Source organism: Anopheles nili, chromosome X, assembly GCF_943737925.1.
Source record: "Anopheles nili chromosome X, idAnoNiliSN_F5_01, whole genome shotgun sequence".
In the NCBI taxonomy this organism is placed as follows: domain Eukaryota; kingdom Metazoa; phylum Arthropoda; class Insecta; order Diptera; family Culicidae; genus Anopheles; species Anopheles nili.
The window spans coordinates 11,118,792-11,144,081 of NC_071293.1; the positions used below are offsets into that span (position 1 = coordinate 11,118,792).

At 48.4% G+C, this 25,290-nt stretch overlaps 1 protein-coding gene across 1 annotated transcript in view; it reads right to left on the reverse strand.

Moving 5' to 3' along the window:
* Positions 1-25,290, reverse strand: part of LOC128728698 (uncharacterized) — a 68,606-nt gene that overhangs the window by 8,492 nt on the left and 34,824 nt on the right. Inside the window, exon 3 of the mRNA XM_053822332.1 lies at positions 6,956-7,043. Within this exon, the coding sequence (XP_053678307.1) occupies positions 6,956-7,043 (88 nt within the window). The remainder of the gene's footprint in view (positions 1-6,955; positions 7,044-25,290) is intronic.

Genomic DNA, 25,290 nt, shown 5'->3' on the forward strand with positions numbered 1-25,290 from the left:
GTGTTGAGTGGTGTTGTGTTTTAATGGTGATTGGTGTAAAAAATTTAAATTTCGATTGCAGCGAGTAATGATTAAGAACTCGGAATGACGTTTTGAAAGCGAACAACAATGAAGATGAAAAACAGAGAATAACGGAAAATTATTGAAAAGCAGCGTAAGCGACGAAATAAGAGTAATTGAAAGGGCAAAAGAGGAATATGCAAAGGGGTTTCAAAGGGTGGATGTTTGAAAAAAAAAACAGGCATAAGCAAGAGGTTTTACTCATTCCATAACGCGAAAGAAGTCAAAGATTACGAAGAAAAATTTTTGGAAGGATCATTGGAAGGACGGTTTGATCATACGAAACGAAGGATGTGTAGAGAAATGGCAGTTGTGAAACAGCGCGAGAAAAGATGATTTGATGTAAAATTGTTTCGTTGATATGATATTTGGTTTAGAAAAAGGAAGTCTGATATCTAAAATTGGTCAAATTGTAGATGTGTTGAAAAGAGAGTTCAGAATAGTTTGAGAAGGCAAGGATTATTCAATTGTATAAGCTGTTTCAAAAGCGACAGAGAAAGATGGATTAAACGAAATAGAAAACCTAAAAAATGAAGCTAGAAATTGAGCAAATAGAAAGAATGAATTGAATGGAATTTAGCAAATAGAATACAATTAACAGCATTTCCCTTAAACTATGTCAACCCGAATGAAAACGGATAAATCAGCTAGTTTTATAATATAATTTTTTCTCCAATTCCATTCTGATGGTTTCTCATGAAAAAAGCTCATAGCATCCGCAATTAAATGTAACATTATTACTGTAGCTTGTTTTTACTTATTTGTTTCATATACTCGACAATATTTATGCAAAATAATATTTATTTATTTATTTATTATTAAGTCTTCTAGCAAAAGAGGCGTACAAGAAAGATCAAGCAAAGTACGCTTAACAAAATAATGCATAATAAACATGACGCAAAGTAGACAGACGCAAATAATTATCAAGCACATAAATCATAAGCCATAAAGGGCACGTAGATGCATTTTGACACTAAACATTGAATAGTTGAAGTCGATGACACATATAATTAAAGTCCTAAGCCATTTAAACCATAGGGTCCATAGTGCCGTACTCTCTACCCCAGAAGTCAACTGCCAGCAACTGTCTGGGTTTCAATGATCTGCTAGGAGCCGTAAGATTGATTTACTTAAGATAGAGGGCCATCGAAGTGGTCGTTTAATAATTAAAATAAGAATATACATTTGGCCTTTTTCTGTCTATGCTCAAGCGAATCCATGCCCAAAAGTAAGCACCTCGTTTTATAATTGGCCTTGTTGACCCTGAGTCATTCGGTTATGAATAATTTTCATCAAACATGTTTGAACGTATATTATCAAAAATATTATCGTTATTATCGTCATTTGAAACTCATTTTAATTGAATAAAATTACTCATATATTATGGATTTTCAAAATTGAACTTAGGGAGCTACATTATTATAGAGCTTAGAACAACTTGTTTTACTCAGTTGCTTTAAATCTCTGCAATCTAGTGGCAAATGAACTAATTATTCTATATATTATAAATAAACGCATCTACTGTCCAATAGTTTATGGCTCATTGCAGCCTGAAGTGGACCATTTCCCCCTTTTCGTCTACCTCTGAACCAAAGTGCGCCCATTGTAGGCTGTGGGAGGCTTTTCCAGCTGATGGCTGCCGCAACAGGCGGTTTGCGTCCATTTCCCGGCCAGCAGCAAAAGGTTACCCGTTTATCCCAGCAAATTAATGGGAAAACAACGAAACAACGGCTTCCCTGGCCACAGAAAATCGCAACAACAGCAGCGAAATGGGGAAGATTAATTACATTGATTGAGTGTGGGTGCAAAATGCATTGTGGTATGCAACCGTTGTGGTTGGAAAAAGGTTCTTTTAAAAATGAATAACAATTACCGAGCGCAGAGAAAAGCTTGCCAGCGATGAGGGCGTAGATAAAGAGTCGATCAATTTGAGTCTCCACAACCTATTTGGACGAATGTTTGACTCTAACGTGGGTAAAATACGCTCTTCAATTTCGTTGGTTAAATCTGGCTATCAATTGCTCAATATTTCAAAAACTAAAGCTATCTAAACAAGCAATAGTTCAGATGAAAAGCGAGCAAATAACAAAACCAAAATTGGCTCGGACTACACCCAACCCCAGTTGGCTTTTCTTCCCAAACAAGCTCCCGCTTGCGTCAGGTAGTTTGAGTTCAGACAACTTGAAAGCCGGAATTTTCCAAACGCTGTTGTCCATTGCTCTAAGCCGCTCGGACGTTGGATGCGAGCGTTGGTGAACCAAAAACGACGCCACATCCGCATTTTCCCGCTCCAGGGAGCGCATACGCCTCGTGGCTCGGTTTTCCCACCCACGTATGCAAGCTTTAAGGGTTGCGGAACTCGACCGGAACCAAGCAGCAAAGCGGGTTGCAAAAAGAGGTTGCAAAAGGGGTTGCAATTTGCGTTTGACTCGTGTTTCACCGTGCGTGTGTGTGTATGCTTTTTTGTTTTGCTCACTCAAGCGAAGCTAACAAATCACTGCTCTGTAGGTGTGTGTGTGTGTGCGTGTGTGTAAATTCCTTTCCGCTCTTAGTTTCCCCCTCAACTAAACCCACGGATCCAAGCCAAGGATCTCAACGCCACAACGGCCACAGTGCGTCCTCGCGGCTTTCGAGCGCTTCCGAGCGTGACCAGCGTAGGGAAATAGAGGCACGATCCTGCGAGGGGTTGGTGAAGTTTTTAGCATCCTTCCACACCCCCCAATCCCCCTTACCCCTAGACGGCGCTTATCCTGCCGGTTCCGCTTTGATCGCTGTTGCTGCCTGCTGCGAAGAGAATGAACTGAAATGACGCCACTGTTCGACCAGGAGCTCGAAAACGGGCTAAAACCCGCAAGGACGGCAAGGAGGCAAGGATGCGGAATGGCCGGTAGGTCTGCGAGTAACCGACGAAGCGTTAAATGATACTTCGATCGGTTGCTCCCGCGCGGAAACTTTGTTTTGGCAGACACGCGAAGCCGCTTTATTGGCCAGCTCCAGCATCCAAAGGACGAACAACCCGGAAGCTCCAAAATGAGTCCTTCTTTCGTGCGCCAGTTCGACCAGTTTGTTTTGTAACCGGTTCAAGGCACAAAAGTGCTCCCAAAAATGACCAATTAAACGTATCCCGTCGGCGACTTCTCGTTGGTGGTGACATTTTGTGTCACGCTCTTCCTTTTTTTTCCCCTCAAAGAAACGGCACGAAGTTTTTACGCCCGACCGTGCTCACGTCAAAATTCATTACATTAATTTAACTCCAAAGCAAACAAGCTCGGTCGCAAGTCCTGAAAAGAAACCAAAAGCATCATTCGCGCGCGATGAAAACGCACCACAAGAAGCGCCAGATTAGGCGAGTTGAATTATAGGACAAGGATGTGCCCTTTTGGAGCACGCACAGAATGCAGAAGCGAGCGGGCGCAAAAGTTAAGAAGGACAGAAGGGCCGCTTGTTGGCGTAGGTCCGGCGTAGGGTTCTCCACGAGGGTTCCAGTAATTAGGTTGATTGAGAGCTCCAGGCTAATCCGCTCGAAGCCTTAGCTCAAACAGCGTTTCGGGATGGGCGGGATGTCTCTTTTCTCGTCCTTAAAAAAAAAACCTCGAAAGGAGCATCCAGCTAGGGTGGAGGGTGCGATTAACATATCTTTCACTCTTAGGCTGATTGCGACAGCGCCCATCTGCGCCTGTCCGAAGAAGGGTTGTGTTAAATAGGGCGAAGATGCTTATCCTGGCGAAATTATGGATGGTCCCTTTTTTTTTTTGGAGAGTGCTAATTATAATTGGCTCACATAAATGATAATCTAGTCCCGGGAAAATTTTCCCTCCTCTGTGTGTGTGTGTGTGTGTGTGGGAAAAGACCAACCAAACCGTTCGACAATGGCACTCATCGTGCTTCAAAATGGACGCAAAATGGCGGCTCTTCATCGTATCGCGATCCTGCCACCGGCAGCTAAATGCTGTGTTTGTGTGTGTGTGTGTGTTTTCCCACGAGACCTGTTGGGCTTACGGACCGGCGTCCAGCACGTTGTGTGGCAGTAGGATTTTGATGTCATTATAACAACTGCAGCTTAATTGAGCTAATGCACGCTCCGGGTGACCGATGGGAAGCTTCAAAATGGCGCTCTCGCCAGGACGAGCTGTTTGCCAGACGCTTGACGCTGTATTTACGTAGCCGGGTCGTGTGCTTTTTGGGGGTTGCTCTATTCGCACGGAAAAACCCACCCCTCTTGTTTTGGGCGGGAAGGTCATGAAACGAACCCCTCATGCCTCATTATTCCGGTGTCGCGGCATCGTTTGGGGCTCGATCTGCTGCAGGTCGAAATCATCAAAGTGGGGTGAATAGAGATGCTAGCCTGGGTAGAAGGGCCTCTGGTACATCTCTACACCCCTGGCCGTAAAAACGTCCCCAAATTCCAACTCGAACCGTTCGATCCGTTCGAACGGAGACACACGGTTTTCCACGTCGACGCTTCGCTAGACCACGGCACAGTTTTCCCGGGTGTTCGTCCCGACAATAACGCCCGATGCTGGGTATGAGACTACTCCCTAGAGCTTCGACAGGGCGTAGGGCGGTCCGGACGGCGCCAACTAATCACCCTGGGTTGCGCTAACAGGACAGGCACAACGAACCGAACCGGACGCCAGGACGCGAGGGTCGAAATTCGTACCGGCGCGTACCGGCGTGAGCGATAAGTAACCCTCATTACCGTTTTTTCGGGGGCCCAGTGCGTGGGGCTATGTTAATCGAATGGCGCCCGTTCGGGTGGGTCGGGAAAATGGCTCACAAAATGGCACCGATGACGTTGGGTTGGCGTTTCGTTTGGAGCATACGAAGTGAATTGATTTCCGGAACGAAACCGCCACACGCACAGTGTGGCCCGATTGGGTTAGCTTGGGGGGGGGTGTTGCTTGTGGGAAAACTGGGTGGGAAAAATTCCACACCAAAAAAAAAGGGAGGAAAAACCAACGGTTTCTAATGAAACCGTTTGTGACTCCGATCCGAGGCCGGCCTGGGGTTTGCTGTTGTGTTACTTTTTTCCTTATTTGTTATTTGTTTTCTCAACCCCCATAGAAACGCGTGCGTGCTTTGTGCTACGGTTTGCCGGCGAACAAATTGTTAGCTTTTGTGCCACCGAGCACAAGCGTGTAAGCGTGTCTCCATTTCCCGCAGCAGCCCGAGAAGACAATTACGTCTGCTTAATTATACTGCAAGCTTGCTGGTAACTTGTTGCCTTTTCCATCACCACCCGAACGAATAGCAAACGAACGTGTGGTTCATTAGTTAGAACACCGGACATTGTAACTGGATCCTTTGCAAAGCGCATACGTGGGACGATTGACGGCAAAGCACCGAGACTTGTGAAAGTAATTGCCAGAACTCTACCCCACAATCCATCTGCTCTGGCGTCTTTTCGGTGTCGTCCTTCATTCGTTGCTTTTCTTTTAGCAATACATTTGTTCGAACACCTTCCGACTGTGACGGCGTGCAACCCAAAGGACTTTAAAGAAAGCACACTCTCGGGCCCATTTGTATGCCCATGCATGCACAAAAAACGCATCCCCCGAGATTCGTTCCAGGGGCTCTTACCTGGTTTGTGGCATTTTATTTTTTACGCAAAACCCTTCCACCATCACATCGGTGCGAGAGTGAAACAGGAAAGAAGAAAAGAGAAACCCACCTTCTCCCCCTTTGGGTTAAACCTTGAACAGCTTAAGGAAGGTATTTTATTATCGTCGCTTTTTGCTTTCGGGTCGAGATTTCTCTTTGATGCGCGTTTTTCCTTGGCAACGCGTCGTGCGGGGCGAAGGTGGTGCATCTCCAATTAGCAGGAGGTGGGGAACGGGGCAGAGCGAAGGTGGCGAATACGGGTGCAAAAAAGAAAGGAATAAAGGAGGCATGGGCACTTGCGCATTCGTTTGAAGTTGAATTTAATCATCGGGTTAGGTTGCTGAGGGGTTGGCTTGGTTGGGCTTGAGACGAGTTGATGAACTTGCCGCCCTTAAGGGCTTGGTGCGGAGAAGGTAGAGGGTGTGTGAGTGTGTGCTTGAGAGAGAGAGAGAGAGAGAGAGAGAGAGAGAGAGAGATTCTTATCTGTCTGATTACTAATTTAAAACAGTAATTTAAAATGCTTTATTATGCTTCGCACCGGCAGCAAGTGGATTCGTGGGAAGCTGACGATTCGTCGATTTCGTTTACTCAGGCGGGCCCTTTCAGTGTGTTTGTGATTGTGATTACTTCCACCACTTCAAACGGCTCATAGGCCTCATAGGCCCTCATAGGCCTCCAATAAGGACTCGGCGCAAGGAACCGTGAAAAACGACGCCGCTTAAAGCCATCCACCAGTCGGAAGCTGGCAATATCCAGACGCTTTAAGGGTGGGGTGGCCCTTTTTCTGTTGTCGTTCAAGGGCTGGTATCCGTTACTACCCTCCTCGGTGGAGGGTTGTGCATTTCGCGTGACATTGAGATTTTTTTTTCTCGCTCATTCGACCGGCGTATCGATATTGAGCTACGAGCGACGCATTCCGGACGGTTGAGATTCTGAGGTGGACCGGGTTTATTGCGTCCCCAGCGGGCTGAGCGGGTTTGAGCGTGTTCAGGCACCCTCCCGGGGTGCGCGTGTGATCGTAAAATGTGCCGGAGGGTTGATCTTGGGTCACCAGAGTGGTGGAGTGTCAGTGAAAAAAGAAACACGCTTCGAGACCTGCGGACGCTTGGGTAATATTGAGCGTTTCACATGACAGCGAGTTTGAGCGGAGCGTTTCAGGATGTGGAGCGGGAACGGAGCTTGATCTTGTATCTGGGGTTGTGCGAAACGCAGGAAGTGCTATGAGGAGTTGAAGTATGTGACGAGCTGCGAAGATTCGCGATCTCGAAAACCCCCAACCCCTAAAATAACTTACCCAAAGTGACGCTTCTTCTGCTGATGTGATGCCAGCTGACGACGGCAGCGGAAGGCCCGATCGCACACATTACACGTGAGCGACTCATCTGAAAGGAAACGCAAACGACAGAAAAGATGATAACCTTGAGCTTGAAGCAAAAGTTTTGCAAACTCCAGCGCGTGCTCGCTATCTCGTCGCATTCTCCCGGACTTTGGGGTGGAAAACGAGCGAGAATTTCAAACACCTTCCCGGAAGCGAACCGATGAGTCATGGTGGATTCCTGCATACACCCACCACCGTTTTCGTCACCCAACCCCCCCCCCCCCCAAGGATGTGCCCACCCCTTCTCCCTGTGATTTGGAAATCGAACTCCAGGCTGTTGTGAGGTATTGCATGCTTTCTGGGACATAATACCGGAACGATTCCAAGCGAAGGGCCATTACTCACGTCAGATTCGACGCAAGGTTAGATTTTCTTTCCTTCCTCTTCACAACCCCCCCTTACAGGCACATACCGAAGGGTGCCGAGCGAGCTTTTCCACCGAGAGGGAAATGTATTATTCATGGTGCATCTGCTAGGCCACCGTTAGGGATCCGCAGGGTGATGCGTTCCGTTTAACCCCGTTGGTCGGTGACTTTTCCCAGAGCCATCGTTCGGAATCAATTCACGTGTCGTGCGGTGGGAGATTTTGCTTCAGTTTTTTTTTACGCGAATAGCGATCAGCCGTTTTTCCCGCTCGAAGCCGTTTTTTTTTCCATGCGGCAGCTGCGGTGGTTGACGTGCGCGGTTTAACGCGCTATAATTTTCGCAGCATCTGGAGCGAGAAACAAAGTGAGGAAGGCTGCAAACTGGTCCGATTTGCCGCCCGATTTGTGTGAGTGGGCGCAAACGGACCAACAAAACGAGTCTTAAACGACATCTCATTAGCCCTGCAACGCGGGTGAACGTTTTCGGGTGGGTGGGATTAAAAACTGAAAGTCAATAAGAGTGCTTTTGCTCAATCGAACGTCTTGCCATGCCCTCACGCGACTCTCCCTTAGGCTTGAGTTAATTGAGAATAATGAGCTTGATGTTGAGAATCGCGAGAAAAAGCGTTTTGCGAATGGGAAAAGCGGCTACACCGGAAGTGGCACGGACCGCAGCAAGGCACCGAGGATGGGTGGGTGGATTTAATGAATCATTTCCATCCATTTTCCGACCCATCATCCACGAGCAATAGCTCAACGTCACCGCTCGGTCGGTGTTCGGTATTCTTTTTTATTTTCTGCGTGTCCTTATTTTCCGGTCGTTGATGGGCAGGTATTAACTAGTTTTAGCGACAATCCTCGATCATCTCGCACCATCACAAGAAGAAAAGCCCCTCGAACGTGACCACCCCGGGGGGCTGGGAAAACTTATGAATGGCGGTCGATTTTCCTCGAGCAGTGGGAATAGGCACGATTTTCGCTGACGCACCACCGAAAAGGCACCGCTGGGAGGCGATAAATAAATTTTCGACGACTCATAAACCATCGGCCCATCGCACCCTCGGATCAACTCGCATATGGGTGGGTGGGTGGGTTGCTCATCTTTTTTTTCATTCTCCTTTTCCCCCCCCCCAATCCCGGCTGAAGCTGGCTAGTAAATGGCAGCAAATCAGCGATCACATCAGTAAAAGCTCGAAGACCCGAAGCGATGCTGGCGGCATTCATCGCGCCTAACGAAGCGGAAGATAAGCACGAGACGAGCAGCCGGTGTGATTGTAAATCGATCGATACCACCCACCGGCCGGGTGGCTGCTTCCGGTGGGCTTCCGGTGGGCTTTGGGTGGGCTGAATAGACATATATCACTTTTATAGGTCCCTTTAGGGCGCCCCAGCAAGCTGCCCCCGGAAAATCGCTTGCCGTCGGGAAAAACAACCCCCCAAAACCCGGAGCTGCAGCGGCACTTGATGCGCCACACGAAGGCATCGAAAGGGACCCAGCCGAAAAGTCACCACGGTGGTTGGGTGGCAGTAATACATTTTTGTGACAGCAACCCTCATGCGTCATTGCACCCGCGAAGAAGAAGCAATCGGAGACGCGTGTGCTCGATGGGACGTGTTCGATCGCTTGTGTTTTTTTTTTGCGGACCGAATCCGGCCGCATGTGCGATCGTAAAGAAAATATTGACCAATAAATTTAAACATTGTGCAACCACAGCCACCGGCACACGTACTGAGGGAAAGCTCCATCCATTAAGCTCCTACTGGTGTGCCATTACAGCGTCACTTTCACGGGTTTTCAGCATCACAGGTGCACGGGTAGAAAAGTGTGAAAAACCCGGCACGAAAGAATTCATAATGAAGTACACAACGAAGGGTGCCTCCGCCTGGTCCATGGGTAGGCTGTAAAGGATCGTTACAAAACGAGAGTTAGGCCTCTCGATTGTGTGTGTAAGAGAGAGAGAGAGTGAGAGGGAAGATAAAGGACACCCTCCAAAATCACATCAAATATTCCACACCACGAGCCCCGTGGGGGTGTTTTACGGGGGTTGCTTTTGGCGCACCTGTAGCCCCAAAATTCCACAGCACGTGCCGAGAATCGCTTCTTAACGTGGACGCGTTTTGTTATGGACGCGGTTTCGGTGGGGTGGTTTCCCTTTCCACCTCCCTCAAAATAGCGCCCTTGCGTTGGGAGTTGCGACGGAAAGGATTATATCCCGGGGGCCATTTTGTGGCACGTTTATCTTTTTTTTTCTCTCGATAGAATGGGTTTCTCCGTATCGTATCGATGTTTTGTCCTGGCCGCTATGGGTGACTTTTCCTTTTGACGGGTTTCCACCAAACAAATACAAAATGATCGCACTTTTGTATGTGCAGCGCTTCATCAGCTGTCGACCGTCACGGCAACCGCTACGGTCTATTTTCAATGAATGACAATCGCTCGATCGAAAGCGATGAGATTATCCACCGCTGACTGAGGATTAACATCGCAATAATTCGAGGAAGCGCGAAAACCAACCGGGACCAATCGAGCAAACTAGCCAACAAACACACACACACATTTTCACAAATCCACACGCAAGGTCGATGTTGGTTACGCAGAAGCCCGACGGCAACGATTTGCACGACATCCTCGAAACCGGTTATTGCCTTTTTTCGCGCTACATTATTTCGTTGCGCCATCGTGCCACGTATTATGAAAACTAATTTAATAACACCAGCCCTCACCGCATCAGTCCTCGAGCCACGAGCGTGTTTCCTTTCTCTCTCTCTTTCTCTCTCTTTCTATCTCTTTTCACGAAACAAGTTTTTCTGCACAATAAATGATTTAATGAATGAAAGTAATCATCACGCAAACCGCCCCCGGGGGCATGGATCGCAAGGACGCCCGAAAAAAAGCAACCAAAAGGACGCAAATATGGACAGGGTGACGTGAGAGGGAGGGAAGGGGAAGCGACTGAACGTGGCGGGCGCCCTTTAGGGGGTGGAGAAAGCAAAAGAAAAAAAAAAGGGAAAAGCAAACGTCCGCAAACATGTACGGTTTCCGTGCGCGAGTCCTGGGGTGTTCTTTTTTTTTTTTTTGCTACACCTCACGTGAGCCTTTTGGGGGTGGCCCACAGACAGGAGTTGATTTCTTCACGAAAGCCCTCTCCTCTCCCCAAACCACGCAATCAATCGTCCACCGAGCGAAGAGCGTGCTGGGGGCTGGGTATTAGAATGTGAAGCCATCACTCAATGGAATTTCGCCCCGGCTCGTGGGACTTTTCGCCGTTTTCCCGGGCACCGTCAACGCCGAAGTTATCGCGTGTTCGTGTACGCACTCCCCCACTCCCTCTTCCCACCCGTGCTTCAGTCCTTACCACCACTGGTAGCCAAATGGTAGCGAGGAAACATTTTCCCGCTAAGCAGGCAAGATTAAAGCAAAAAGTTTTCCCACCCCACTGACGCGCTTTCCCGTCCGTACCGGTGTGGAGTATGGGATTATGTTGGTTGCCTTTTTTTTGCTCTCCCCCTCTCTCTCTCTCTTTCTCTCCTTCTTTCCCTCTTTGCCTCTTTCTCTCTCTCTCTTCTTGTATCGTCCTTCGTTTGGTGAACTTTACCGGGCCGCTATTTATGAGGTTGGCATTAAAGGGGACGAGCCCTCGTAAGGGTGGCTAGAGGGTAGCTTTCTCCTCCGTGTGACCTCGCACGGGCAACCCCCTTCCCCCCCCAGCTCTCCGCTTGTAATGCAATTGCCGAGACGGTAGACATTTTAACGCAATTTTTCATACGCATATGAAGCCCTCGCTCTCTGGTGGGATGTATTTCGCTAACTTACCAAATGGTATTTTATGACGAAATTTATCAAGCCACGGCGAAACTTTGGCGTGGTTAATGCGGCCGATGGGAGGTGTTGTGTGCTTGAGAATTCAATATTCAAATCATTTCCCCGACGAGTGCATTTCTCGTTGCGCAAGAAAGTACAACGGTTGGAGTTGAAAAGCACGCTGCCGGATGGTTTTGCGCCAAGGGCGGAATACACCCTTGGAAGATTCACCTTCGATATTTGAGATTTGCCTTCTTTTTCTTCTACTTCTACTTCTTGTCGTTCTTAAAAATATCTCATGGCCATCATACGAGTCAAACATCTATCTCGTTGAATGGATTTTTGGTCTTTTAAATTTTCCAATTTAGCCCGATAGTTAGGCGTTCGTTAAATTTTCAGCAAAAATTACAACCCATAATTATAATCTTTACACAGCGCGCTTACGCTTTCGGCTATCAAATCTCCTGTCTAATAATTGCTAACGTTGCCGGTGTTGGTATTTGCATCAAACTAACTTGTTTTCTCATGTTTCACTGCAAGACTTAAACTGGAGGGCATTTTTTATGTGAAGAAAATCGCTCGAACGGATGCACATTCCATGGAATGCGTCTCACGGTCAGGCAGACGAAATTACAGCAGAATTATAATGCGCACAAACAAACGGTGTAGGCATTGTTCTTCATTTCATCTTGGCTGGCCGGACGCAGACTCCTCTTTTTTTCAATTATCCGAATCTTTAGCCGTCCATCCCGTGTCCTCGTTTCATATGCGGTGCTCTGGTCATTTATGACCCTTCCGAGCTCGCTCTAACAACTCATGCGAATGTGATCGATTTCGTCCGACCGATTGTGTTCGGACTGCGCAGATTATCCGATACTAAAGCGTGGAAGCGCACATTTTTTACGACGCCTCGGTTCGACGATGGCTCGGATACACACACGCACACACCACCGAGTGCGACGGTTGCACAAGCTTACGTATGCGCACCCAGACGCAAGATGCAATGCGATCGTCGTGGTGGGTCTTAAAAAGACAAAAAAACCCAGTGTTAGTTTTATTGCACTCGAAAAGTAAAAGATAATTAATACTACCGCATACAGATTTTAAATTCCGCGCCTGTTCTGTCGCCCGGGTTGTGTCGTTAAAAAAAACTTGACTCAGCCGCATTTCGCACGCTTCACGTGTGGAAGTGCAGGTGTTCTGGGGAGGCGATAAGTGGAAGTAAACAAGCGGCCATGCGCGCTGTTGCCATTTTGAGTTTGGCTGTGCGAAAACATGTGCAACAACGCGAACCGATTATTTCGTATCAGATTTTTCGCAAAGCCTTACCATCAGAGAGAGAGAGAGAGAGAGAGAGAGAGAGAGAGAGAGAGAGAGAGAATGCGTCACAGATCGTACGTATGAGAGAAAATAAGATGCTGTAGGGCACTCAGTTTCTCACCGGATGTGAGCGCGATCTTGCACTCTCATCGCTCATCTCACCATGCTCACTTGATCGTTTGCTCATCACGCGCAGCCTATCATCTGCGCTTTGCGACCGTTGAAAGCGTTTTTTGAAGCATGTTTTTTGTTTCACGTTCAAGGGCTGTGATAAACTCTTGACTTTCTTTGTGCTCATTCGTATTTCTGTTGGTTCATATATTTTACGCTGCTTGAAATATTTCAAATTTCATTTTCAAAATCCAGCGTTTTTTACCGTCATCCAAAAGTAGGTTACATAGTCTACTGGAAAATTTGCCGTTATTCACTTTCGATTGAGAAGAAGGGATAAACGTATCCATGTATGTGTGTCCCCCACTTTTTATGAGAATCGTAGGCATTGGTGTTGCAATTAAACTTCTGCGTATACAACACAGCTTGTTTAACCGGTTCCTGAATTGGTATATGTTACAAACTTGTTGCTTGTTTTACCGGTTTATGGATAGGTTATTGATTTATGCTGAAGGATGGCGATCATCGTTCTGATCAAACTGTACGCTACGAGTTTTCAGTTGCCTCTGTTTTTATTTCTTATATTGTATGAGTTTATTATAGTAATTATTGAGAGAACATAATGAGTTTAATACAGATAAGATCGTTTGGCATATAGCTCATAAACGACATATCCTTAGGTGGTGTTCTTCTTTACTGGCCCGGTCACATTTGAGCACGTCGTTCTGACATGGCCTACCTTGCTAAGCTTAGCCAAGGCTTTCATGACTTATTTAATTACTCGTAGCTCGATAGTCAGTCCTGCGTACGGGGGGGTTCAGACAAGATTCGATACCGATGCTTTGGCTATCGAGCACCGCCGTTAGGTGGTATTCATCATTTATAATTCCGTGCGCAATTCTAACCGTTTATTTTAACCCTTCTTTGCATGGTGATGGAAATTTCCATCATAATATTAAGTTAACAAAAAAAGGTACGCAGAACCCGTGTACTGTAAATTTGTTTTGTTGGCAACTCTTTAAGCGGCTGTCGCATGCCTGCTAAACACTTTACCTTATTGAAGACTGTTACACTACTGAAGCACATTAACACGTTGCGTACCAAACTTATGACCAAACAGAAATACGAATGCACGTTAAGAAAGCCAAAAATTCATCACAAACGTAGAACGTGAAGAATTAGAGCCGGTGCAACCGTGGCTATGACGTATGAGCAAAAAACGCTTGAATCGTATCATTATGTGGAAATTCCTTTAAAAATGCTTGGTACGCAAGATGTTATGCTTGACCCACTTCGCAAACACGCCGTGCCCCACATTCAAGCAAAGAATGCAAAAATAGATGATCAATGCACAAATGTAAAGCGACACCATATATAAGCATTTATATAACCATATATAAGCGCCTCGGAACCGTCGAACCAAAACATTTATATTATTTTGATACAGAATTCACTAAGTTTATTAAACAAGCTGGTTATATCAAAACATCTAACCATCAACAAAAAACATTTTTATTTAACAATTCGGATATAGCAAAAACTGTAATTGAGTATAAATAAACAGAAATCTGAAGAGTGGACAGAGACACTGTTCGATAAGCAAACTTAACGCTTCGTGTTTCTATTCAAGTGCTTTGAGTGTCCCCCTACCCAAGGTAAGGCTTTAAAGTCTCCAACACTCCAGTATGGGAAAACTGTTCTAGGTTTCCAAAGATCGCCTGGACGATCATACCCGTGACAGCTCCACTGATTCCATATATTACACGACTATTGCGTACAGCAAAACGCAGTTATCAATAAGTAACAAACGTCTCTGTGAATTACTAGGTTTAGAACTAGTCATTCCGCTTTTTGTTGGGTCTGGAAGAAAGAAACAAGATTTAAAATCATGCAAAAAAGGATTAAACAGCAAATGAGACGGATTCGGAACCTCTCTAGGGGCATGTTCGGAGTCGTGCGTCAGTTGCAGTAGTTATACTTTCAATCTTTCCAGATGCGTTGGTTTAGCTCAGCGCTAGTGCGACTTGTGGTTTGTGTTGGGCAAAAATTAATAACCTTCCCAAAAAAAAAAATACCCCACCCTTGGTTGGTGGCTGACAGGCGTGAAAAGGGGTGCCGAGTTGCGGAGTTGCACCCTTCACACGCGCTTCTGAAGGGCTACGAAATTAGTTGCCTACGTCACCCCGTCGACGGGCCGTGTTGGGTGAGTGCGTGTGTTTGTGTGCGTTTTTTTGGTCTCTTTCCAGGAATTTAGAACACCGGCACACGCATGGCCACTGGAATGCGAATCTTTTCCCACATTTAAATGCCACCAAACTCGAAAAAGGGTCTTGTTAGGCGGGGAGAAGGACGAGGACGAAGGGCGTTGGTGTGGGAGTGAAGGGTAAGGGAAGTCAGAAAAAAAAGGACAAGGATCTCAAAACGCCAACCCACCCTACCAGGAGGTACTATTTCGGGTTGCAAGCGGCTGAAATTGCCGCTCCTTAAGAAGTGTTGATGGTTCGCACGAGATTGGGAAAGGTTCCGCCCATACACTTCACCTACCCCTTTCACCCGGCCCCCCCCCATCCGACTCCAGGGAATGCCGTGTCGGGATGATTTACATGGCACCACCCGCTCGTTTCCCGCAGACCACCTCTTTGGGTATAATTTTATTTCCATGAATAATTCCAAATTTCCCTGCTACACATAATACCGAAGGAAGCATTCAGGGATGGGGTTGGTTTGTGCAGCAGCAGAACAGGAAGGGGGGGGGGGGGGGGTTGAACGATGAAGGCCAAAAGTTCCCACCAGTTCTGCTTCACCTAAATAGCTACTCGACGGGCGATGTCCAGCCCGGTTTGGCTGACATTTGCATAACTGGGCTCCAAAATACCCACCACCGTACTAGCTTCAATGTGAGGGGTGCGCTCCAAGGGATGAAGGTGGGAAATTCGGAAAAACTTCTGACATCGTGGTCATGCAGCGCCCTTTCCCCACAGCGACGACGGCAACGCTCCCGGGGGGTGCTTACGTAACGGTCGCTTGAGTCTTTCCACGTGGCTCACCGTCGGGTACCTAGCACCTCCGATTTTCCACAATGGTGGCAAGGAAATGATCGAATGTGGGTCCCTTAAAAAATAGCCGAGAAGCCATTGAAGGGCGCCATGATCGGGGAAACCGTAAGGTAACGGGCTCTAGTTCACGTGCTCTATTAGTCCTTAAGCGATGCAAGTTCAGCAGGACCTTCTTCTATTTCAGGACACTTAAGAACATCCTGAGACAGCAGGACCTTCACCGGTGAAAAGCGTGTGTGTTTTGTAGTCTCATTTACCTTCAGACAACCACTTTGTGGATTATCCGGCGCGTTGACCTTGGGAAAGATGCACAAGGTTAACACCCACAGGACAAGTGACCGCTACCAGGTCAGATGGGACCGATCAGGCCGTAATTAATTTTCACCCACCGCTGAGAGCAACCCCTGTGAGGTCAAGCACCGGCCAACGACCATATCTGGCCACTGTTCAAACGCACCCCAAAGAAGTCCTGCAAGTCCTGCAGCAGAGAGTTCTGAAGCCCTCCCGAATTCGAACCATCGAGGCACCATGGCGACTCCTCCAGTGAACGTCCACATCCTGCCGAGGGCTGACTGGTTTGGGAGTTTGTTTGCAGGCTGAGCTTTTCCACTTTGAAGTGGCGCAGGTCCTGGACGTCCGGAAACGTCCCGTTTTGTGGTTGCCGTGGCACACAGTGGCCTCGTTCGGATGCGTAGAAACACTTCCTTGCGGTGCGCGTGGAAGCGCTTTTCCAGGGATGTCCTTTTCACCCTCCCCGCCTCCTCAGAGTTCCCATCCCTATTGCCCAAAATGCGCTACATCAATAAACAGATTGATGGCTACGCGGAAACCGACGGGTGGTCTTCTGCGTAATCAGCCAAAGTACTGCTGCTACCCGCAAGGTACCTGTACCGGGAACCGGTACGCCACAGGGTGGACGCACCACTCGCTCTGGCAGTAGATTCTGAGCAGAAGTTCCGCGAGCTGCCCGGTCGGTATGTAATTATTTAAAAATAAAAAAAAAAGAATGAAAGAAAAACGACACAACTTTGGCGTTGGTGCTGGGTTTTTGCAGCGCTTTTCGTCGAATTTTTCCGAGCGCAACGAAAATTGGTCCGATGTTGCGAAAAGTCCCTACCCCTCCCCTGACCCTGGCGTGTACTGCACACGTGCGGAACACCAGAAGTACCGGACATGAACTCAATTAATCTATTCACGAGCGCGTTCGGGCTTTTTTTTTATCTCTCTCTCTCTGTTGCTGTTTCCGTTGCGACAAATTTGGCACATTACCCCACGGCATTTTCCCAACCCCCACCCCACCAGGAGAATTGAATCTCTCGAGTCGTGCCGTTTTCAAACCCCACCCGACCACCCGACCCTTACCCCCTCTCCCACACCCGTGCTGGGTGGTGAAATATTCCGCATTAAAAATGAGCTCGCGAGGAGTGTTCTCCAATTTTATCACCATCGTTATTAACGTCCGCCACCGTGCCGCCTCCGCTCGCTTTTCATTTCCTTCCACCCTTCGTCTCGCTTCCCGCTGCTTCCCCCGAGCCAGCGGCCGGACGGTAGTAATAATATTCATTAAAACTTCTCCCGACCCTCGGCCGGACGCGCCCGGGAGCTTTTCGCGATTTGTTTTCCTTTACCTCTCGCCCCCCCGCCTTGTCGCATTTTTCCACACCCCCACTCCCCGCGAGGTACGGCACGAGATTCTTCGCAAATGGTCATTTATTAATTTCAGATGAATCGGAGCAAACCTCCGCTCCAAATGGTGGCTCGAAAATGCGACCCTTGGCCTCACACACACACGCACACTCGCAAAAAAAGGACTGGCACAGATCTACTTCTATTTGCCACATTCACTCGGCATCCGGAGAAAGGGCGGGGGTGCGAGCATTGAATTGAAAATATTGAACGTCTGCTCGTCCTTTTTTGATTTCGTTTTGTTCGTCAATAAAAATGTGGCGCGGTTTTTTTTTCTCTCTCCCCTCGGTGGCCGGGTTTTTCCAGTCGTCGCTTTCGCTTTCGTCCGGTGAAGTGTCACTAGGGCTCGTTGCTTTCCACCCCCAGGAGGCATTAAATAAGCTCATCCATTTTTGCGCGGATGTCCGCCATTTATTCATTACTTTTTACGGGCCCGTTGATCGGTGCGTGATTTTGCTCCTAGTTTTTCTTCATTTTTTTTTGTGTGTGCTCATTTTATTCACTTCCGCCGGTTTCGCTCGAGCGTTCAATTACGGAGATGGGCAAGGTGGGCTTACTTAATTATACGCCGCTGGTTGCGTCGCTTTTATTATCATTATTATTTCACTTCGTCGCCCACCGTTCTCGGACTGGCCGTTATTTTTTGTTGTTGAATGGAAAAATGATCCCGTGACGTAACGCGGTGTTGTTACATTTTGCTGGCTACCTTCATGTTACATTTTGCTGGCATCCATCTCAGCAAACGTGGACCACCGCAAAGGGCAAAGGGCTCCAAGGATGCTCGAAAGCCCGGTTTCGGTTGCATTCGATGTGGGGGAAAAATAGCCGCTGGCATTTCCTGGATTTATCCACCCACCCGCTCCGTAGCTAGGCAGTTTGTCCTGCTCGTGCCTTTGGTGGGGTGCGATTTCGTGCCTTCGTTGAAGTCAGAAGCCAGAAGGAAGCACAACGGGAAAGGAGTAGCTATAGAGATGGAGAGGAAGGAAAAAGCCCCAACACAAGCAGGAATTTCGACAAGGAAAGATCCTTTGTTGCCTTTGCAAAAGGATGGTGGCGAAATGAAAAATGCTGGAAACAAATATAATGTGAAAAAGCGAACTAAAAAGGGCGAGATCGTTCGTTTTTTGCTGCCTGCTTGCTTGCTGCTTGTAATGCAGTTTGGCTTTCCCATACATACATCGGTGACTTAGGGTTGCGATGGAAAAGCACCCCTTGGATCTCACCCACGGGAATCTGGAACCGATTCATACCCAAAGTTCACACAACTGCGAAAAACTCGCACTCGCGAAAGCTCGCTTTTTCGAACTGCACGAGCATTTAACGCAAATTCGCCGCTGGTGAAAGCATCAAAAATGAAGTTTCTATTTGATTTTCTCTCGACTCTGATTTTTATGAAGCTCAATCAATCTTTCGCGGAAGAAGGCTGACACATCGAGCCTTTTGGGATTAAATAATGATACCATTGTGTTTGGAAACAAATAGAAAATGTTTCCCAACCTTGCTTTATTCATCTTTTTACTTCTTTTTTCTACATCTCTTTCAGAGAGGAAAAACCCACTTGCGCCACGCTTGGAGGATGGGCATTCTTCGGAAAATGCCAGCGAAGCCGTTACAAGGACGGCCTTTTCCGGCTTGGTGGAAAACGCGAACCCAACGGCATTAGAATTGAACCAGAAATTCAATTCCCAATAGCCATGTGCACGCGAAACATGCCTCCCTTTTGGATTTTCCCGGCTTGCAGCCTACGCGGCACAGGGTGGATCCGCTTTTCCGGCTTTCCCGGGGCGTGATTTGATGCGAAATAACGTGCCACGGTTTATGCTACGGCGGTCGCGCGCGCCATGAAACAATACGTTCACTGTTTTTCCCTTTTTTTGTTGGGTACAACACAAACACACAGAGGCACACACACACACACATCAAAGGATAACACGCTCTCAGCCAGGCATGTCAGTGGCTTGCACTTTTCCCACCCCTTCCACGCGGGCGCACTCGCTTTTCGTGCGTTTTCCCGGAGGTTTTTCGGTTCGCTGATTGGCTTCGTTAGCGAAGGCAGAAAAAAAAGGAAGCCCTCCCGGAAAAAGTCGGGGCTTTCTTATTATTTTCCCTTGCGCAGCAAACGCCACCAGCGCTCGGTGTCGCTGTAAACATTTTCGGCACATTTTCACCGCACCACAGCCCGATGGTGTGGAAATTCTGCTGGCTAAGGTTGCCCGCAAGCAAATAAGCTTTCCACTTCCTATTCCTGAGCGAGCAGAAGTTTGCAACGTACGCCAAAAGCACCTCGGTTTCGAAAGGAAAATACGTCAGCGCCAGTGCTTTTCCGACCCGCTCCGGGAAAGTCCTTTAGGGGCTGAGGTGAACGTTCGATTACATCCCTACAGCCTAGGGGTGCTTGGAGCCCTCTATTCTCTATCTTTTTTGCTCCTTCTGGCGCACCTTTGTGTCCGTACATTTTCCACTCCCCTACTGAATGGGCACTTCATTTTTGTTGCTTCTTTGTTTGATGTTTCCATTGTTTCTCGTGGGCTACTTCCCGGCTTCTGGCGCATAATTGACGTTCCGTGTTGCAGCGATTGACGCTTTATTTCCTCCCACTCGTTTGCTATTGTTTCTAGTTTAATATTTCCACCCGCCTGCGTTTGGTGGGTAAAATGAGAGCCCTCTGCCACCTTTAAGGGCTTTGTGTGCCTTTTTTTTTGGACGCACTTCACGGATGGATTGACAAACCAATCAATTATAAACATGCATCAAGCAAAGTGAAAGCAAAAACACAAGTAAAGAGCAATAAGCATGAAGGTAGACCTTCGAGGATGTGGTCACGCAGGCTCCTCACTACTCGGTCCGCTTAATAACACCGGAAATTGAATCCAACCACCACCAGGTGGACCACCCTGTTACGAGATGATGATTTATTCACTTTCCCAGCTGCCCAGCGCATTATCACCAATCGACACTGTGCCGGATGGGCTTTCCTCCCTGCTTTTTTCCGCCCTAGTTTTGTCCACCCCTCACCCTGTCGCGTGGCGGAAAATATCCCCCACACAGGGTGGTTGTGCACGTGCCCCGGACGCTATCGATACGGCACGGAAACGACGTCGAATTTAATTCCGCAGCCCCACGCGCCCTTAAATTATGCGCCCCCGCCGGCGGCCGTCGTGACACCTTTCTGGTTGGTGAGCGCCGCCAGCAAATAGCTGCACGCTAAGGGCCGGTTTCCGGCTTGCGAAGGGCGATAAAGGTGCCAAAGGGCGATCCACGAGGCACGGACGAAAGGGACGATTTCGCTGATGACATGTTTATCGGCTTCATCGAGCCGTGGTCGATGGTGCGGCTGAATGTGTGCTTTTCGTTTTTTTTCTCTCCATTCTCTCTATCTCTCTCTCTCTCTCTCTCACACACACACACTCCGAAGCTCTTGCCCTTCGCGACGGAGATCGGAGTTCGAAAGCGAGACGCCAAAAAAACAAAAACGAAAAAAAAGGAAAATAAAATCCCACAAACATGAGCTGACGGCGTGTCGATCCCGCGGTCGCATACGTGCGAAGAATATCGAAGGTTGGCTCGGTATCTTGTCTTAGGGTATTTTCCACCCCGCTCTCTCCTTACCCACCACCCCCGGTCCCTAGTTTGGTGCAAGTATACGTATAATTCCTCCCATTTCCCGGGTGCTAAGTGCTGCGGTGGGTTGAAGCGTGGTTTAGGGGTTGGCGTTTTGTTTCTCTTTTTTTTTCTCTCCCTCTTTTCTTCACAGCTGCAACCATCCTGGTGGATGGTGGGTTTTTGCGCTACATTTTGTGTTTTCATCCACGCTCCTTTCCACACTCCCATGAAGCACCGTTTACGTGTTTATTTATTCGCCTTCATACCGGGTATTATTTATTTTCCCGATCGGGATTCATGATCGCATTATCTTTTATTATGATTCCCCCCCCGCGCTTCCTTTCTAGTCACCACCATCATCACCCCGCCCCCTAGGGATGTGGTTTATGCACCGTTTTGCTATCATTAGGTTGATTAGCGACGATCGGCACTTTTTATGGTCGGAAAAGTGGCGTGGAAAGCGTAAACATGCGACCATCGAGCGGAAAAGCAAACAATCCGGCACCATAAATGGGGCCTCGACTTTTGCCCGAAAGCAGCATGAGATCGCATTATGTGCGTTGGTGTTTTTTTTTATTGCTCTGTTGCTCGAGAGATAAACGTTCATTTGACTGCAGTTATTGTGCGGATATAAATTTATGCACTTATTTTTAATCCAACAATTGTGCCTCTTCCCCTCAACCCTACCACCAAATCACCGTCCTTACCTTCTCTAAATGTGTGCAAAAAGCTGGAAAGAACACAAGCCGGCGTGAAATGTTTTTTTTTCTCTCTACTCCCCAGGAAAAGTCACGCAGAACGAAAAAGCGAAAGCAACGTTCGCTCGGCTCGTGTGGCACGCCATGAGACGGATCGGGCTCCACGGATCCATCAATCAATCAGCTGATGGAAGACGGCTACATCCGAAACGGATGGCTCTATTCAGCGGGATTTAATCAATAATGGACCGGTCCAAAGGAGTTGCGGGCGGATCGAGAGGGACCCTTTTTTTCTCGAAAATGATTTCTGTTGTCCGTTATCTGGTGGGTGAGAAAGAGAGAGAGAGGGGGGGGGAAGGTAGAGGTAGGTGAATTGCGTGGCAGGACGCGTCCCAATCGGTTGGGTTGGTTTTCCTGCGAAATCGTATCAACAAACTCCTGATCTAGGGATTTTTTTTATTTTCAAGCGCAATTAAGGACTTTGCAAAAATGCTGCCACGTTATCATTTCCCGGGAACGCATCCATCAGGCGAAGCGAATAAAAAAAAAGCGTTTATAGTTCGTTTCGGTGTTGTTTGTGTGCCGCTTACTTCAATCGCTTTGATGTGCGTTTTTCACGTGGCACCAGTTTCATGCCGCGATGGAACCGCGTGGTGTATCACGTGTTTTTCATGTGAACGGACACGGACACTCCCACGGATGCATGGGAAGAGGGGCGGCAATTCCCACGCACAACCCGCTAATGAAACCGCATCCATTTTTCGGTGGGTGGTGAGTTTTGTATGTTCTTTTTTTTGCTATGAAATATTTTGCATAATTATCCCGGTGTAGGCAAATGGGCCGAGGTGCACCACAAAGGATAAAGCTACCCACTCACACATCGCCACCACGCCGTCCTCTCCCACCCTCCCCCCCCCCCTTTTCCACACCATCAATGATTGATCCCGGTCCGTAATGCGTTACGCCAAGCGCTCCGGTAATCCATTTAGCATGTCTGGTGTCAATACAATTTGTTCGCCTTTATTTTCGATCACCGGGATGGAATCCACCGGTACGGCGAAAATGGCCCGATGCAATCAATCAACACGGGTCTGGTGTGCTTTAGCCGCTACCGAACCGCTTCGGGATGGTTTCCATTTTGCAATCGGCTTTCCGGAATCGCCACCGACTCGAGGTTGTTTCGGGGGGGGGGGGGGGGGTAGAGAAGGACAGAAGGGAGGGGAGGGGAGGGGGGAAAGGGTACAGGAAAATTGATTCCGTTTCTCAGCAGGCCAACGCGCACAGTACCGTCACCCGGTTCGAGATATTTCAGTACACGCAACTTCTGAGAACGTGGTTCGTAAAAAGCGCCCTCTGTAGTGTGCCACTCGAACTCACATCCTCACCGGGTGGATGTCGTCATAAAGCAAGGGCAATTCTCGAATGTCACCGGCTCACCCTCAAGCCTGTCTGTAGCATCTGCATCCAGCGCCGCACTCGCCTGGCAGGACTCCTTTCGGTAAATAAAGCCTGACCAAAGCAGACCCGTGGCGTGTTGACACTGCGCAACTATAACTGAGGCGTTCGAGGCGGCTCTTTGTGGGCGCAGGAGACACTGTTTGGATTGTGGGACAGCTTTACGACGCCCGCACGCTCAGCGTGGCAATGCGCGCGATGACGGTGTAATTACTAAATCCGATCAAACTCGACGTGAAACGTGGACGTTAAGTAAACGCCTCATCCCCATCACGAGGGTTGCACTCGAGCAATTTGCTGGGCACGTTTTTTCTTCCTCTTCCTCTTCTTCTTCTTCTTCTTTTCGTAGCCCAACGCACCGGCGGTAATGGGATTTGGCGGCCCCTTTTGGCCAGGGCGTGACCGGGACATGCTTTATTTAATATCTCAACCCCTGCCACGTGGAGTATCCGAGTTGTTGAGGCGTCGAGGAACTATTTTCGCTTCTCGAGACCCACACGTGCCCCCCTGGGGAGGAGAGGGGGGGGGTGAGCTGGAAGGGAAACAAAAAGGATGCTCTCATCCTGGGTGGGAAATTACATTCAATCGAGGGGGTTGGGTTTTTGTTTCCTCCTCGCCAGGAGAGCAATAATGAAGCAAACCTGTGCGGCACAGGAAACGAAAGCTCAGCGCGTTTTCCCCCGGGGGGGGGGAGGTTGCGGTGTCCTTACAGTGAAGGCTTACGGGAAAGGGAGGCGCCCGCACGGGTTCGTCCTCACACGAGCACACTCGAAATTGAACACACCCGAAACGCTCTAATTTGAACCGACGTCAGATTGGATTGGCCGCCTTTGATTCGGAGCTTTTTGCGAACAACGTGAAAACCCCGTGGTGTTCCAGGAAGCGGGAAAATTCCGTTGATCCTTGCTGACGTGCGGGTATAAAGCGAGCGTTCGCTTTGTCACGCAACCTGAGCGGAACCTTCGAAAGCGCTTTAGCGGCGGTTGCCATCCAGTGGTACGATATTATTGATACCCATCTGGGATCGAGTTTCATCTGGGAGGACGTTCGATGGAGCGCGTGTACACGCACGTGCTTCAGCATGCCGGTTAAAGGTGTCTCTCGGGGTAGTCCGTAACCTTGAGCGACATCACCATTTTCCCGCACGTTCCTCCGTTTGCGTACCAGCTGATTACAGTGCGTCCGTCCAGACGGTATCCATGAGCCTGGAGAGTTATTTATCAACCACCGTCGTGGAAAACCCCCCTTTCAGCTTGTTAAAGACAAACGTTAAATTTAAGCTGCAGCCAGCTGCCGGATGGAGAGAAGCACGGTGAAGGCCCTGAGAATGAAGACAACCCTGAGCTCGCGGTGTGCGCAACTCCTCCTCGGGGAGCTTAATCAATCTTAATTATCCGGTAAACTGAAAGTTTAATGGAATTAAGCTGGATTTGCACAACGGTGAAGCATCGCGTTTGCTGGCTCATGATTAGCCGAGAAAAGCGCGAGGGAAAGGCCCTGGACGGTTGCGGACCGCGGAAAATCGGCACCCGAGCGGTTGGGTGTTGGAAGCTACCCTTATTAAACAAGCCACCGACCGGAGGAGTTGTTTTACCAGTGTAAACGTCTGCGACGGAAACGCTCGATGTGCGTTCCGCGTGGAAAACTTCGCTTTTCATTCGACGTTTCGTGAGCTCGCTTTTCCGAGTGCTGTTCTCCAGCGAATGGTACTACAGGTACTTTGTGAAGTTGCGCAAAATCGCCCCGATTTGGGCGATGGCAAGCGGATCTTTAATGGTATGGAAACAGAGCAGTCAAGCCTACCGTGGTTGTGGATTTCCAACTAATTTGATTCACTTCCGGTGTGTGTATCCACGCCGTTTCCAGCCGCGATGTGTAAAGCTCTCTCTCTCTCTCTCTCTCTCTCTCTCTCTCTTTCTCTCTTTTAAGTGTACACCGTGGTTTGCGAGGGAAATGAACAGAAACAGATTACCGCAATGGTGCCGAAAGACGTCCTGTTAATGCAGGACGAGAGTGGCACTTACGAATTTCCACACATTGCGGTCGAAACCGAACGTTAGCCCGGTTTCGGGCACTTTCCCAAGCGCTGTGACGCACATGGGAACCGGTTGGGGGTTGAAGAGGTTTTCGCGTGGTGGCTTTTCACGAATGTAGG